The sequence below is a fragment of the Rhinoraja longicauda genome, chromosome 28, assembly GCF_053455715.1.
Source record: "Rhinoraja longicauda isolate Sanriku21f chromosome 28, sRhiLon1.1, whole genome shotgun sequence".
In the NCBI taxonomy this organism is placed as follows: Eukaryota; Metazoa; Chordata; class Chondrichthyes; order Rajiformes; family Arhynchobatidae; genus Rhinoraja; species Rhinoraja longicauda.
In genome coordinates this window covers 17110311-17124951 of record NC_135980.1, presented here as the reverse complement: position 1 = coordinate 17124951, position 14641 = coordinate 17110311, and the positions used below count along the sequence as shown (strand labels likewise).

Here is a 14641-nt window from a genome sequence, read left to right as displayed (position 1 = left end):
TATTTCATCCACTTAAATAACTCAGCAACACCGATTCCTCATCCACATTGATATCTCATCCACATGGATATCCCAGCCACACTGATATCCCAGCAAGATGAGCCCCAAGTTACTGGTGAGCCTTTGTAGATGGCTTTGGCCTTAGACTGTGCCCTGCAGACATAGGATACATTTCACAGGAAAACAAACTCCATGGGAATTTACTGAACATCTAAACAAAAGCACTGCTTCATATAAAGACTTCTAGCTGTTTGTGGCAGCAACTGTGATGTAGGGTAGGATGACAGCAGCAGATGTGTAGAGGAGGGTTTCAAGACAGCTGTCTGCAGCTGACATTGGGATGAATTAACCTCTTGCTTAGTTTTCATGACTGAGAACTTGCAGCTTGACGTTTTCACGTTTGTGGGACATATCTGGACTGATGTGGGTAGAGATGCTTTTTAACCACCATTCAATCTTAATCTTTGAATATCAAACAGAAGCAAATTTCCATCATGTAACATTGCCTGATTTCAAGCAACAAGCGTCCATGCCTGTCACAAGTCTTCATTTGAGCCCAATGACAAGTAACGTTGATCAAAATCGGCACCGGTCACGCATTGCAACCTCAGTAACACCCAAAAATCTCAATGTGAAGTGCTTTGCAAAGTGTTTAACCAGACCTGAACGTTTCTGACCCAACTCATCGCCTGGCCAGTTCCTCCATAGATGCTGCCTGACCAGTTGAATTCCTCCAACACTTTGTTTTACTCAAGATTCAAGCATCTTCAGTTCCTCTTGTCTCAATTTCACCTGCCCATAATGTTTTTGCTTCCCTCAGATTTCAAGTTATATGAAGGCAGTGAATAAAATATATGAAAATGTGAACTTTGCAGGGATACGTCAAATAAATTTCAAGGTGAAGAGATTGGTGGTGAGTAGCTTTGTTTAGACAACTATTGAGACATCCAGAATGGGAAGGTTCATACCTCTGGTATCTTATACAGCTAATTTATTTCTCCCTTTAACAAGATGTGTTTGTTGTAGAGTTCCTGAAGGCGCAACCTATTGCTGCTGACATGGGATCCCAAGAATATAAACATTATGCTACTTCAAGTCAAGTCAAGTCAAATTTATTTGTCACATACACATACACGATGTGCAGTGAAATGAAAGTGGCAATGCCTGCGGGTTGTGCACAAAAAGAATTACAGTTACAGCATATAAATAAAGTTAATAAGTTACTATTAGTGTCGACAAAAATTTAGTCTCTGGGGTTATAAAAGTTGACAGTCCTGATGGCCTGTGGGAAGAAGCTCCGTCTCATCCTCTCCGTTTTCACAGCGTGACAGCGGAGGCGTTTGCCTGATCGTAGCATCTGGAACAGTCCGTTACTGGGGTGGCAGGGGTCCCTCATGATCTTGCTTGCTCTGGATCTGCACCTCCTGATGTATAGGTCCTGCAGGGGGACGAGTGTAGTTCCATGGTGCGTTCTGCCGAACGCACTACTCTCTGCAGGGCCATCCTGTCCTGGGCAGAGCTGTTCCCAAACCAGACTGTAATGTTGCCGGACAGGATGCTCTCTACAGCCCCAGAGTAGAAGCAATGAAGGATCCTCAGAGACACTCTGAATTTCTTCAGTTGTCTAAGGTGGTAAAGGCGCTGCTTAGCCTTACCCACCAGTGCGGCAATGTGCGTTGCCCACGTCAGATCCTCTGCGATGCGGACTCCCAAGTATTTAAAACTGCTCACCCTATCCACAATAGACCCATTTATCTCCAGTGGCGTGTACGTCCTTGGATGTTTAGCCCTTCTGAAGTCCACAATCAGCTCCTTTGTTTTAGTGACATTCAAGAGGAGGCTATTGTCCTGACACCAGAGTGCCAGATCAGCCACGTCCTCCCGGTAGGCCTTCTCATCGTTGTTGGAGATCCGGCCCACCACCACAGTGTCATCAGCAAACTTGATGATGGAGTTTGAGCTGAACCTGGCCCCACAGTCATGTGCGTACAGGGAGTACAGTAGGGGGCTAAGGACGCAACCCTGGGGGGATCCTATGTTCAGGGTGAGGGAGCTAGATGTGTGTTCCCCCATCCTGACCACTTGGGGTCTGGCAGTGAGAAAGTCCAGGACCCAGGCACACAGAGGGGTGCTAAGCCCCAGTTCCAGCAGCTTCTCAACCAGTCTGCTGGGGACTATTGTGTTGAATGCTGAATTAAAGTCAATGAACAGCATCCTCACATAGCCCCCCTGGCTGTCCAGATGAGAGAGAGCGGCGTGTAGAACCTGGGAGACCGCATCATCCGTGGACCTGTTCGGACGGTATGCGAACTGTAGTGGGTCCATGTTGCGAGGAAGGAGGGCGCAGATGTGCTTCTTGACTAGCCTCTCAAAGCATTTCATGACAACCGAGGTGAGGGCCACCGGTCAGTAGTCATTTAAACACGCTGGAGAGGCATTCTTTGGCACCGGTACAATGATGGATCTTTTGATGTTTTGTGGTTATGCTTTGTAATTGTTATGTTATGTTGGTAAATTTCCCTTATAAAATAGCTAGGTGTATTACCTCTTTAGAGACAGATCTTTCCTTTGGACTGTTGAACTATAGATTGACTCTGAATACAATGCAACCAACCCCCTCCATGGACGCTTCATCAGTGTGCAGAAACTCCTGGAACTGTTCTCCAAGAGAGACTGGAGCGACTACTGCCTGTCCTACCTCCTGTCAGACCGCGATTACGATGGCATCCTGGGAGTTGCCTGGCTGGCAAAGATAGGTAGGTATGTCTGAAGCTGATAGCAGAGTCACTGGTGAAGGGGAGCATGCAGCAACACAATCCCCGGGAACACAGCAGGAGAAGCCGACTGAGCTGTGGGAGAGCACATGCTCTGACGTTAATGGTTAGCACCAAGCCCCAGCTCCCTGACTTGGAGAACCTGCCTTCAGAGCCCACCCCAGGGGCTCAAGCCTACCCAGCCCAAGGTTGCATCTCACTCTGACACTGAGCTGCCTTCAGCTGGTAAATTAAGTCAGAAACATCCCCTCAGGCTCAACCACATTTCACTGCCTCCACATTAACTTACTTATCTCGTTCTCAGTTCTGATAAATTTCAGAATGTTTAAAACACTAAATCTTTTGATAACCTCAGGTGCTGCCTGACCTGCTGAGCTTTTCCTATACTTTAGGTTTTTGTTTGCAAGGAGTGTGTATGTGTTTATGCATGTGTTTATGGTTGTGTTTATGTGTGTGTGTGTTTATGTGTGTGTTTATGTGTGTGTTTATGTGAGTGTTTATGTGTGTGTTTGTATGTGTTTGTTTGTGTGTGTGTGTGTTTATGTGTGTGTTTGTGTGTTTATGTGCGTGTGTGTTTATGTGTGTGCGTATGTGTGTGTGTGTGTGTATGTGTGTGTGTGTTTATATGTATGCGTATGTGTGTGTTTATGTGTGTGTGTGGTTGTCAAACTCCAGTTAAAACCCAGAATGAACTGCTCTCTGAATGGAGAGTCTCAGAACTTCTTCAACTACCCACAAGGAATACGCTTCCTCCTTTCACCACTGAACTAGCTTGGTGAAAGTTGCTCCCCTGTCGCGCATTCCCCAGAGGGGAAGCATCCGTTACCCTTTAGTTCAAGTGGGAAACGTATTCAGCAGAGACCTGGTGGGCAGATGGGCGTGTTCCTGTGCTGCACTGTACAGAGCTTCATGTTCTGCCCTTCTCCCTTACTCTCAGGGGATCCTGGTGGGATCTGCTCTCGCACACACAATACTGGCCTGATCACGCTGCAGAAGTATGGCGTGCAGATTCCTGCGAGAATGGTCCACATCACCCTGGCTCATGAACTCGGTCACAGTCTGGGATCCCCTGTGAGTATATGTGTATCACAACTTTCCTTTAGGTTTATAATTGTAATAGGGGAGTATCAGATTCACCAAACTGAGATCAGCCAAAGGATTACATTCAGACAACTGAGTTGTGACGGTTAGAGGGTGTCGGGATTACCTGAATTAGTGGATGCTGGTGACATTTAGTTTAGATACAACATGGAAACAGGCTCTTCAGCTCACCAATCCACACCGACCATCGATCACCCTTTCACACCAGTTCTATGTTAACTAGTCCCTGTTCAGGAGGGACAATTTACAGAGGCCAATTAACCTACAAACCCATACATCTTTGGGATGTGGGAGGAAACTGGAGCACTCAGAGGAAACCCACTCAGTCACAGGGAGAACGTGCAAACTCCACACAGTCAGCACTCGAGTTCAGGATTGAACAAAGGTCTGCGGCGCTGCGAGACAGCAGCTCTACCAGCTGCCCCACTGTGCCGCGTTATAGACAATACACAATGGACGATAGACAATAGGTGCAGGAGGAAGCCATTCGACCCTTCGAACCAGCTCCGCCATTCAATGTGATCATGGCTGACCATCCACATCTGAGCATTACACATCTCCTGTGAGATAATTGGACTTCCGGGAGAGATGGAGCAGAGGCCAGTGAATGGAGCTCACCGCCCATCATCCCAGACAGGGTGGGGGTAGAACTGCCATCAGCAGATGATATGTGTCACTGTTACGACACTCGGTCAAAGGTCTTTCGCAGCTGAGGTGAGTTGAGGTCCAAGAGTGGGGGACTCCAGCTACTGGAGTGGTGGTGCAGCAAGGTTTCTTGACCGTAATGGCTAAAAAGAGAGGTTTCATCCCAAAACTTTAGCAGTGAGAGCCGCAAACAACAGAATCAAATAACTGGATAAGAAAGTCAAGTGACATCACCCCCAAATCACCTTCAAACCAGCGGCATCAATCACAGTGAGCAAATACTGTTGTTTTTCCCCTTTGAAGTTTGCTCTTGAATGTGTGTCAGTAGATCTGAAGCCACAAGGGCATTTCCAACACTGAACTGTGTGAAAGTCCTTCCCTTCAGGCTGCCTTTCATTCTTTAGATCTGAACCCTTGGGTTATTGATCCTTCAGCTCCTGGAGACAGTGTCTCATTGATAACTCTGTTTGAACAGGCCATGGTTTTAACCCTCTGTCAAATCTCCAGGGGAAAAGAAACTCCCAAATTCGTGAGATGGCAGAGGGGTGGAGGGTTGGTTCAGCATTTAAAGTGACATCTGGTTTGTAGCGGCACATTGCGGATGGCTTGATTATAATCATGGATTGTCATTCCGCTGACTGGTTCGCATGCAACAAAAGCTTTTCACTGTACTTCGGTATATGTGACATAAATTCAACTTCACTTCAACTTCAGAAATTTTCTGTCTCTCTTTCCCAGCACGATGAGGGGAAAGAGTGCATCCCAGAGGAATCTCCAGACTCCCAGAGGAACGGTGGAAACTACCTGATGTATCCCTACGCTTCTGATGGACTTGAGTATAACAACGACAGACTCTCCCCGTGCACGATCCAGTACATCAGCGAGGTGCTGATGGTGAGGAAAGACCAGTGCTTTGCGGGTGAGCGGGAAAGCCTCGGACGAGGCTCAATGGAGCCCCAGGGTGTGGAGTTCAGGGCCCTCATGGACAGGCAGCTGGCCATCCGACCTTCCATTTAGACAGAAGGGGGCTACAGTTCAACAGTTCTCTCACGAACATTAAGGCAAAGGCCAGAGGCTCCGTGGGATTCCCCAGGGGGTGAAGAGGGGTCTCCCACAAAAACTTCCTCCCAAGACTCCAATGCCCGGACCAAATTGGTGTTTTTTGTAGTCCATTTACTTGGAGAGTTAATCGTTCCCGACACTGTTTGGTTGGCTGTTTCAATGTGACCTGGAGCATGGCGAGGAAGTTTGAAGTGCAGTGTATAGCACAGGCCCTTCGGTCCAACTGGTCAATGCTGACCACTGAGTACCATCTGCACTTCATGTTCATAAGTTCAAGGAGCAGAATAAATATCCACCTTAAAAATATCCATTGACTTGGCCTCCACAGCCATCTGTGGCAATGAATTCCACTCCGCGCACATACCATTTCCAGCATTTAGCCAGTTGCATTCGTGCCTTGGTAACTTCATTGCGCCTCTGAAATGTACTGAGGTCCCCATCCCTCGGGCAGTGGGTTCCCACCCCAAACCATCCTCCGCGTGTAAAACCTATCTCTCAAACTCCCGCTCGACCTTCTGCCCCTCTCCTTAAACCTGTACCTCCTGGTCTTAGATGCATCTGCCATGGGATAAAGTTTGTTACTGTCTACACTATGCTCCTCATAACCCTGTATACCTACATCAGGTCTGTCTGCAGACAGAGTGAATGGGAGGAGTAGTGTGGGAGGGAGTGTGCGGAGTGACAAGGAGAGTGAGTGAGAGGAGGGAGTGAGGAGTAGTGAGAGGAGGAAGTAAGGTGTGGTGACGGAAATGAGTGAGGCGTGGAGAGGGGAGAGAGTATGAAGAGTGGATGAGGAATAGTGGGGGAGTGAGGGGAAGCAAGGAGAGTGAGGGTGAGGAGCAGTGAAGTGATTGAGTGGGGAGTGCCAAGTAGAGGGAGTGTTGGGAAGTGAGTGGGGAGTGGCGAGGGGAGGGAGTGTGAGGAGTGGAGAGAGGATAGATTGTGAGGAGTAATAAGAGAAGGGAGTGTGTGAAGTGGTGAAGGAGTATGTGAGGAGTGGCGAGATGAGTATGAAGAGTGGCGAAGGAAGTAAGTGAGGACTGGTGAGTGAGTGAGTGAGTGAGTGAGTGAGTGAGTGAGTGAGTGAGTGAGTGAGTGAGTGAGTGAGTGAGTGAGTGAGTGAGTGAGTGAGTGAGTGAGTGAGTGAGTGAGTTGTGGGAGCAGGTAAGGTGTTGAGGGAGTGAGTGAGGAGTACAGAGTGCTGAGGTGTGTTAGTTCCACAACCTCTGTCTCTGGGACCAGCCCAGGGCCCCACCAGCCCAGGGCCCCACCAGCCCAGAGCCCCACCAGCCCAGGGCCCCACCAGCCCAGGGCCCCACCAGCCCAGGGCCCCACCAGCCCAGGGCCCCACCAGCCCAGGGCCCCACCAGCCCTCTGCCCCACACACAGGTTTCACTGCATTCGGTCTGTCGACGAGACACCATGTTATCTCTGCTCTGTCTTCCAGAGAGTGGGAGGCCTATCTGTGGCAACCAGCTAGTGGAGGAAGGGGAGGAGTGTGATGTTGGTCAAAGCAGCAACAACCTTTGTTGCCATGGTGCCAGAGATCCCATCGAGGTGGCCTGTAAGCTGAAGCTGGGTGCCCTTTGCAGGTGAGCTGCCCAAACCTCCGCACAAACAGTTGGTGCTCCGTGGACACTTTACCAGAGGTCAGGGCATCTCTCAGCCTAACTCTCTTCCATTTGGTCATATGTGTCCATGTACAGTGAGTGTCCGTGTACAGTGCATGTCCGTGTACAGAGGCTCTTCATGTACAGTGGGTGTCCATGTACAGTGTGTGTTTGTGTACAGTGTGTGTCCGTGTACAGTGTGTGTCCCCGTGTACAGTGCATGTCCGTGTACAGAGGCTCTTCATGTACAGTGGGTGTCCATGTACAGTGTGTGTTTGTGTACAGTATGTGTCCATGTACAGTGTGTGTGTGCGTTTACAGTGGGTGTCCATGTACAATGTATGTCTGTGTACAGTGGCTCTCCGTGTTCAGTGGTTGTCCATTTACACATGGTGTGCGTGTACAGTGTGTCGGTCTACAGTGTGTCGGTGTACAGTGGGTGTCTGCGTACAGTGGGTGTCCAAGTACAGTGTGTTTCCGTGTGCAGTGAAAGTTTTAGTAGGAACCTGATGGGCAACACTTTCACACAGAGGGTGGTGCTTATATGGAACAAGCTGCCAGAGGAGGCAATCGAGCCAAGTACTATAATAACATTTAAAGGACATTTGGATAGGTACATGAATAGGAAAGGTTTGGAGATATATGGGCCAAATACAGGCAGGTGTAACTAGTGTAGATGGGACATCTTAGTTGGCATGGACGTTGGGCCGAAGGGCCTGTTTCCATGCTGTATGACTCTAAATCCACATTGTAGCCCACAGCCAGTGACTTAATGCAGACACGAACAGTTGCAGTGCATTTAATAATTGAATACCTGTGACTAGTTTGAGGAATTCTCACTGTATTGTACCTACTACGTTACTCCTACAGTCCAACCCAGGGACCCTGCTGTAGCTCCCAGTGCGTGCTGGCACCTCACCATCAGCAGTGCAGAAGAGAGACCGAGTGTGCTTTTGAGAGCTACTGCAACGGAGTGGGCCCTGCCTGCCCTGACTCTTCTCCCAAAGAGAACCACACCCTCTGCCACCAGGGATTGCTGCTGTGTGTGAACGGGGTGAGTACGTGATCTCTGTTCATGCCCTCCACTGCCAAGACCTTGCCACACTGCAGGTTCTGTCGGCTTGGAAATATTAACTCACGTCTCTCATTCAGACTGCATTAATGCGAGGAAGAACGCAATAAAGCAGGGGAAATTCTCTCTGATGCTTGCTGAAATTATACGGTAAAGTGGAGACACTAGAAACTGTAGATGCTGTAATCTTAAGCAAAACACTAAGTGCTGGAGGAACTCAGCAAGTCAGGCAGCATCTGTGGAGGGAATGAACTGGTAACATTTCAGGTCAAGGACCTTCTTCAGACTGAATCAGTCCAGCACTTTATGGTTTGCCCATGGTCTTGTAAAATCCTGAACTAAACGTCCATGAACATGCCCTGTCCCAGCTCTGCAATGAAATAATCTAATTAGTCCTGTCATCCTGCTCTCTTCACTAGCCCATGATTAACTCCTTTACACAAATGTCAATTATCTCCTTTGAAAGTTGTTTCTGGATATGCTTCCTCTTCTTCCCCCTGTTTTCAAGCAGTCAGCTTCAGGTCTCAGTATCTCGCTGCTTCATTCCTTGGATATTTTGCTGCTGATCTTGTTAGGTCACATCGTCACAAACATTCTGCCAATGGAAACCAGTTCTTACCGTGTACTTCATTGCTCCATCAGAATTTTGAACATCTTTTGTTGGTTTTTCACAGCCTTTCTGCTCCACAAGGAGTAGTTCCTCCAGGTCTAACCTTCCTGTTCCTTTCATCACAGCACAGAATTACAGCTCAGATTCTATCATCATACCTACAACAGTGGGGTTTGTGGTACAACCTGTGCAGTTTCAGAACCAATCCAGCCCCAGGCCCAAAACCAGTCCAGAATAAATCCTGCTCCAGATCCGATCCAGCTCTAGATCAAATCCAGCTCAGGTCCAATCAAGCTCTCGATCCAATCCAGACCAGATCTGAACCTGGTCTAGTCCCCACAATCTACCAAATCCAGATCCAATTTGGTTCTAGATCAGATCCAACATCAAATCTGAATATAGCCCTATATCTGAATCGACCTTCACAACCAAATCTGGATTTAGATTTAGATCCAATTAACCCCAGATCCAAATCAATATTACAACCGTTCCAGCCCCAGGACTGATCCAATTCCAGATCATAACCAGCTCCAGATACGAATCCAGCCCTAGATCTGATTCGACATAGGATCCGATGCAGCAGCCCAAAACTGGGCACCCCCAGTTGCTGTGAGCTCTTTCCTGTATTCCCACAAATTATGAGCACTATTTGCTGCTCCGTTGCTCTTGAGGCCATCACACAGGGTTCCACACATCAGCTGGGGACAACAGGAAAGGGTTGGAAACCTTTGATAAAGCACAATAGGCTTCCATTGCTTGAAGTATCACCTCAGTGCCGTGCAATAATTGATCTGCGATGAGTTGGTGATGCACTGCATTAAATCCTCACCTGCAACTCCACAGCAATGCTCGGGTTCTCTCTGCATGCAGCATGGACTGCAGCAGTGCAGCTGCGCCACCCAATCCACTGAGGAGGAGTGTTACCTCTGCTGCCAGAAGACAGGTACGGGAGAGCGGGACGGAGGGTCGGAGGGGAGGTGGAATAAGAGCAGTGGAGAGTAGGGGTGGGGATGGTGGGTTGGGTGAGGGTGGGGGTGGGGGTGAGGGTGGGCATGGAGAGTAGGGGTGGGGATGGTGGGTTGGGTGTGATGTTTGGAGGTTGGAGGATGGGCATGGAATTTATGGAGATGGAGGGAGGGAGCGCTTCCCAGAACCTCATCCACCCAGGGCCCAGCTGCAGATTACAAGAGGACAACTCTTTCTCTTGTGGCCTCAGTGAAAGGTACTGGGTGGAGAGACCAAATAGCGCAGGGTGTGTCAACGCACTTCAACAAGCCATGAGAGACCATCATATGGTCCAGGGACGAAGCCTGTCAGGAGACAAAAGACCAGGGGTCAATGCTGAACCCAAAGCCCATCGCAGGGGATAGGTAAGCGCTTCAGTGGAATGAGATGTCAACATAGAGTAGGAAGCTAAAGTTTCCCAGGACATTCGCCCTCTGATGTCCATTTGTACTGAAGGCAGAAGGGCCGCAAAATTCACTCCTGTTTTACAGTGCAGATAATGTCACCAGGGCCCAACGCAACTTTGATGGAGAGCCTGTAGATTTGAGGAAAAAAATACAATGGCTGGAGGAACTGAACGGGTCAAGCAGCATCTCTGGATGGATGACAGATGATGTTTTGGATCGGGACCCTTCTTAAGATTCAAGCTTTGAGATGTGGGTTAGTGGGGTACGTTTGTGTCATTGTAGGGGTGAGTGTAGTGAGTAGGGTTCAGACTGGATTATACGTCAAACTGGACCCCTTGATTAAGTGGACAAACTTTGTGTTATGAATGCCTAGAATAGAAATGTGGAACTCCGCAGAAGATAAATTGGTATGTTCTGGAGTAAGATCCTGGCATCTTAATTCAGTGAGAGGACTAGGGTGTAGATTGGTTGCTGAAACATGGATCAAGGTAGAGTCCATTGGAGAGTGATGCAGACCAAGGGGGTTGGGTAGGCTTCTGCTGCTTCCATAGGACCGGGAACTGACGTGGCCTGTGTGATTCCAGGTGATGCTCAGACCTGCGCCAGCTCTTCCTCTGCCCTACTGCAGCGGTTCTTTAACGGGACCCTGCTGAGCCTACCACCAGGTTCTCCCTGCAGGAAGAAGCAGGGCTACTGTGACAAGTTTAACAAGTGCCGTCTGGTTGACGATGATGGTCCCATCGCCAGACTGAGAAATGCCATCTTCCACCCCAGGGAGTTTGAAGGCATATCGGAGTGGATGAAGGTGAGTGTCAGGATTAAATCCAGATGTTATCATGTATGTTAGAGCCATATAAAGCTGAAACAGACCCTTCAGTCCAACTTGTCCATGCTGACAAAGATGCTCTATTCGCCCACTTTTGGCCCACATCCCTCTAAACCTTTCCTATCCATGCACTTGTGTAAATGTCTTTTAAATGCTGTTATAGTACCTGCTTTGACTATGGGCGGCATGGTGGCACAGGGGTAGAGTTGCTGCGTTACAGCGCCAGAGGCCCGGGTTCCATCCTGACTACGGATGCTGTCTGTCTGGAGTTTGAACGTTCTCCCAGTGACAGCGTGGGTTTTCTCTGGGTGTTCCAGCTTCCTCCCACACTCCAAAGACGTACATGTTTGTAGGTTAATTGGCCTGGTAAAATTGTAAATTGTCCCTAGTGTGTGTAGGATAGTGTTAGTGTGCAGGGATCGCTGGTCGGCGTGGACTCGGTGGGCCAAAGGGCCTGTTTCCACACTTGTATCTCTAAACTAAACTAAACTAAACTAAACTAGCTCCTCTGGCAGCTTGTTCCATATACCAGTCACCCACTATGAGAAAACGTAGTCCTTCGGGTTCCTATTAAATCTTGCTCCTCTCACCTTAAAACGATGTCCTCTGGCTTTTGATTCCCCTACTGTGACTGAAACACTGAAAGGATTGTGTTGTTCAGCTGCAGTGTGCGCATCAAGGGGTTCCATCCTCTGGAGTCTGTAGGACGGGAGGTGCTGGGCATAAGGTATGACCTACCCTTTCATCACTGGGCGAGCAGAGTCATGGGGCAGTTCCCAATCTCACAGAGCCAGATACACATCCCACAGATGGTCAACGTTTGTCACTACAGCAGGCAGTGGCAAGGACAAGTGAAGCACGTGGTTTGGTTTGGCCACTTCATTTTATGAATGTTCATCAAAGATGCCGCACATTTGGACCTCACTGGTTCGGTCTCCGTCTGGGAGTGGTTCTGCTCGTCATCTAACTTCTACCCAAAATCAAAATACTCCAAATGCAGCATTTCAAAATAAGAGGCTGGAAACACTCAGTGGGTCAGGCAGCAGGTGTGGGAGAGAAACAATCAATATTTCAGGTGGATGATACTTCAGTTTGATCTGACAGCCTTTGTATTTGCATTGCACTCCGGGAAACCAACGTTAATGGGCATGGCTCCAAGTGTGGGGATTCCATGACTGGACATGCTGGAGAACATCGGGGTGATGGGATGGGGAGGTGGGATGGGAAGGTGGGAGGTGTGTTACTCTCAGGGATGTGACAGTGCCTCACATGGATCCTCCCCCTGCTCCATCCACAGGAACACTGGTGGGCTGTTCTCCTCGGCATTCTGGCCCTCGGTGCTCTGATGGCAAGTACGGTGTTTATCTTTGGAAAGACTTTGGACAGCGAGGAAGGTAATGTTAGCACATCTTATATGAAGGATTAACTGCCTCTGATTGTTACTCTACCACAACAGCCTCAGCTTGTGCCCGAGACAGTGTAATCAGAGCTGGTGAATTGTACATCCTCGTAGGTCCTCAGGGTAGTCCTCAGGATGTACCTGGCAACGATATCCAGTGACAGGGAGCAATGCAGTGGCACCACTGGTGGAGATGCTGTCACACAGCTCCAGAAACCTGGGTTTACTCCTGACCTCGTGTGCTGTCAGTGGAGTTTGCACGTTATCCCTATTGACCACATGGGTCTTCCCTGTGTGCTCCGATTTCCTTTCACATCCCAAAGACGAGCGTGTTGTGTGTTCTATTGGTTCTCTGTAAGTTGTCTCGACTGTGTAGGTGTCAGGTAAAATCTAGGGGAGTTGATGGTGGAATCTAGAGGGAATTGAAAATGGGAATAGAACATAGGATTAATGTGGGAACCAGAGGCCGGCGATGAGAACTGGGGTAGTGGAGGAGCAGTAGGACCTGTGGGGCCAGTGGTTTTTGCTCAGTCAAATCATCTAATCAAAGTGTCAAATAGCTGTACAGAACAGAAACAAGCTCTTCAGCTCTCTTTGTCCTTGCCAACCAGGTTGGTTTACTGGGCTAGTCCCAGTTGATGAATTTGGCCGTTAGATCTCTAAACCCTTCCTTCTCATGTATCTGTTCAAATGTCTTTTAAAAATCATAATTGTATCTACTTCAATAGCTACCTCTAGCAGGTTATTTCAGATATGGACCACCCTTTGAGTGGAAAAAAAATTGTCCCTGAAGACCCTCTTAAATCTTTCCCCTCTCACCTTAAACCTAGTTTTTGAATCTTCTACCCTGGGAAAAAAGACTGTGAGTGCTTACTTTGTTACTTTATTCATGCTCCACATCATCTTATATATCTCAATCAGGTCACCCCTCCTACACTCCAATGAAAACAGCCCTTGCCTATCCAACTTCTCCCTATAACTCAAGCCTGTAACATCCTGGTGAATCTCCATTGCACGTTTTCCGACTTAATATAATTTCTACTGTCCCCCCAAATCACCACTTTCAGCAAACGATGCACCTTTACTCAGATCTCTCTGTTCTACAACACTACCATTTACTGCATAAGTCCTGCCTCAGTTTGATATACCAAAGTGCAACACCTCACACTTGTCAGAATAAAAGGAAGCCTTCCAAAGATCAATCACTGCCAGTTCTCCAGTGGTCAGCCAAGGCTAGTCCTCAAACAGCAGAAGCTGGAGCCCTGCCTCACAGCCAGTTCAGCCGTGTAAGCTGCCCAGCCTCAATCAGCGACCTGTCTTGGAATGGTTCCATGGGAGCTGAATGGATGGTCTCTGGGCACATGGAGCAGGAGCAGGATGGCAGTCTGAGTATTTAGGATGTTCTATCAAGCAGAGCAAATCAGGAGATGGTTGAAGTAGCAGCAAACTTTCTGCCCTCACCCTGAGCAAAGCCGTTGTCAGAGACAACCCTTCACCAATGCCATTTCGCCATTGTTTTTTTTTTCAGGAGAGACTATGACTGAATTACAAGCCTTCCAACGTGAAGACAAATTGATGTGATCAATCGTCTGAAAGAGTGCGGGAGGCTTTACACAGACAATGGGACCATCCTTCAATGGACTACCCAAAACTCCTTTCAAACAGAGCCTCCAAGCCACACAGCTGCCGGCTTGGAGATAACTTTCAGGGAACAGGGAAGGAGTGAAATGGGATGATGGAGTTCTCCTCCTGGAACTGGTGGGGACTTTGAGAGGGCCGATTACTTCGATCTGCACTGGAACAATTCTACGCTTCCAAGATATGATAAAAACTTACTCAGAAACACAGGCAGTAGCAGGCTGTGCCCTGCAATACTTTCTTTTGAATAAATAACATTTATGAGTATCAATATGAATTGTTGTTATGGAGGTAACTGTGACACCTGATCTTTGGCTCAGTTTCCAAGCGACAAGAACCTCCAGTGAAATGAAATCCTGTCATGAAAGCAATGACCTTTCAACCTGCCTCTGGTTGCTGTTCCCCCTGAATGTCCTCTGCGATCAAACCACTTGAACCCTCTGAAGTGGAGAATTTAAACAATTCGCCACTCTATGGGTGAGGAAATTTCTT

General features: G+C 48.3%; 1 protein-coding gene across 1 annotated transcript in view; it reads left to right on the top strand.

Moving 5' to 3' along the window:
* LOC144607087 (disintegrin and metalloproteinase domain-containing protein 10-like) overlaps positions 1 to 14092 on the top strand; it is a 34046-nt gene extending 19954 nt beyond the window's left edge. Inside the window, exons 7-16 of the mRNA XM_078423676.1 lie at positions 821 to 913; positions 2588 to 2756; positions 3712 to 3845; positions 5259 to 5439; positions 7030 to 7174; positions 8063 to 8246; positions 9718 to 9817; positions 10871 to 11091; positions 12410 to 12506; positions 14040 to 14092. Coding sequence (XP_078279802.1) covers positions 821 to 913; positions 2588 to 2756; positions 3712 to 3845; positions 5259 to 5439; positions 7030 to 7174; positions 8063 to 8246; positions 9718 to 9817; positions 10871 to 11091; positions 12410 to 12506; positions 14040 to 14092 — 1377 coding nt within the window. The remainder of the gene's footprint in view (positions 1 to 820; positions 914 to 2587; positions 2757 to 3711; positions 3846 to 5258; positions 5440 to 7029; positions 7175 to 8062; positions 8247 to 9717; positions 9818 to 10870; positions 11092 to 12409; positions 12507 to 14039) is intronic.
* The last annotated feature ends 549 nt before the right edge of the window (positions 14093 to 14641 follow it).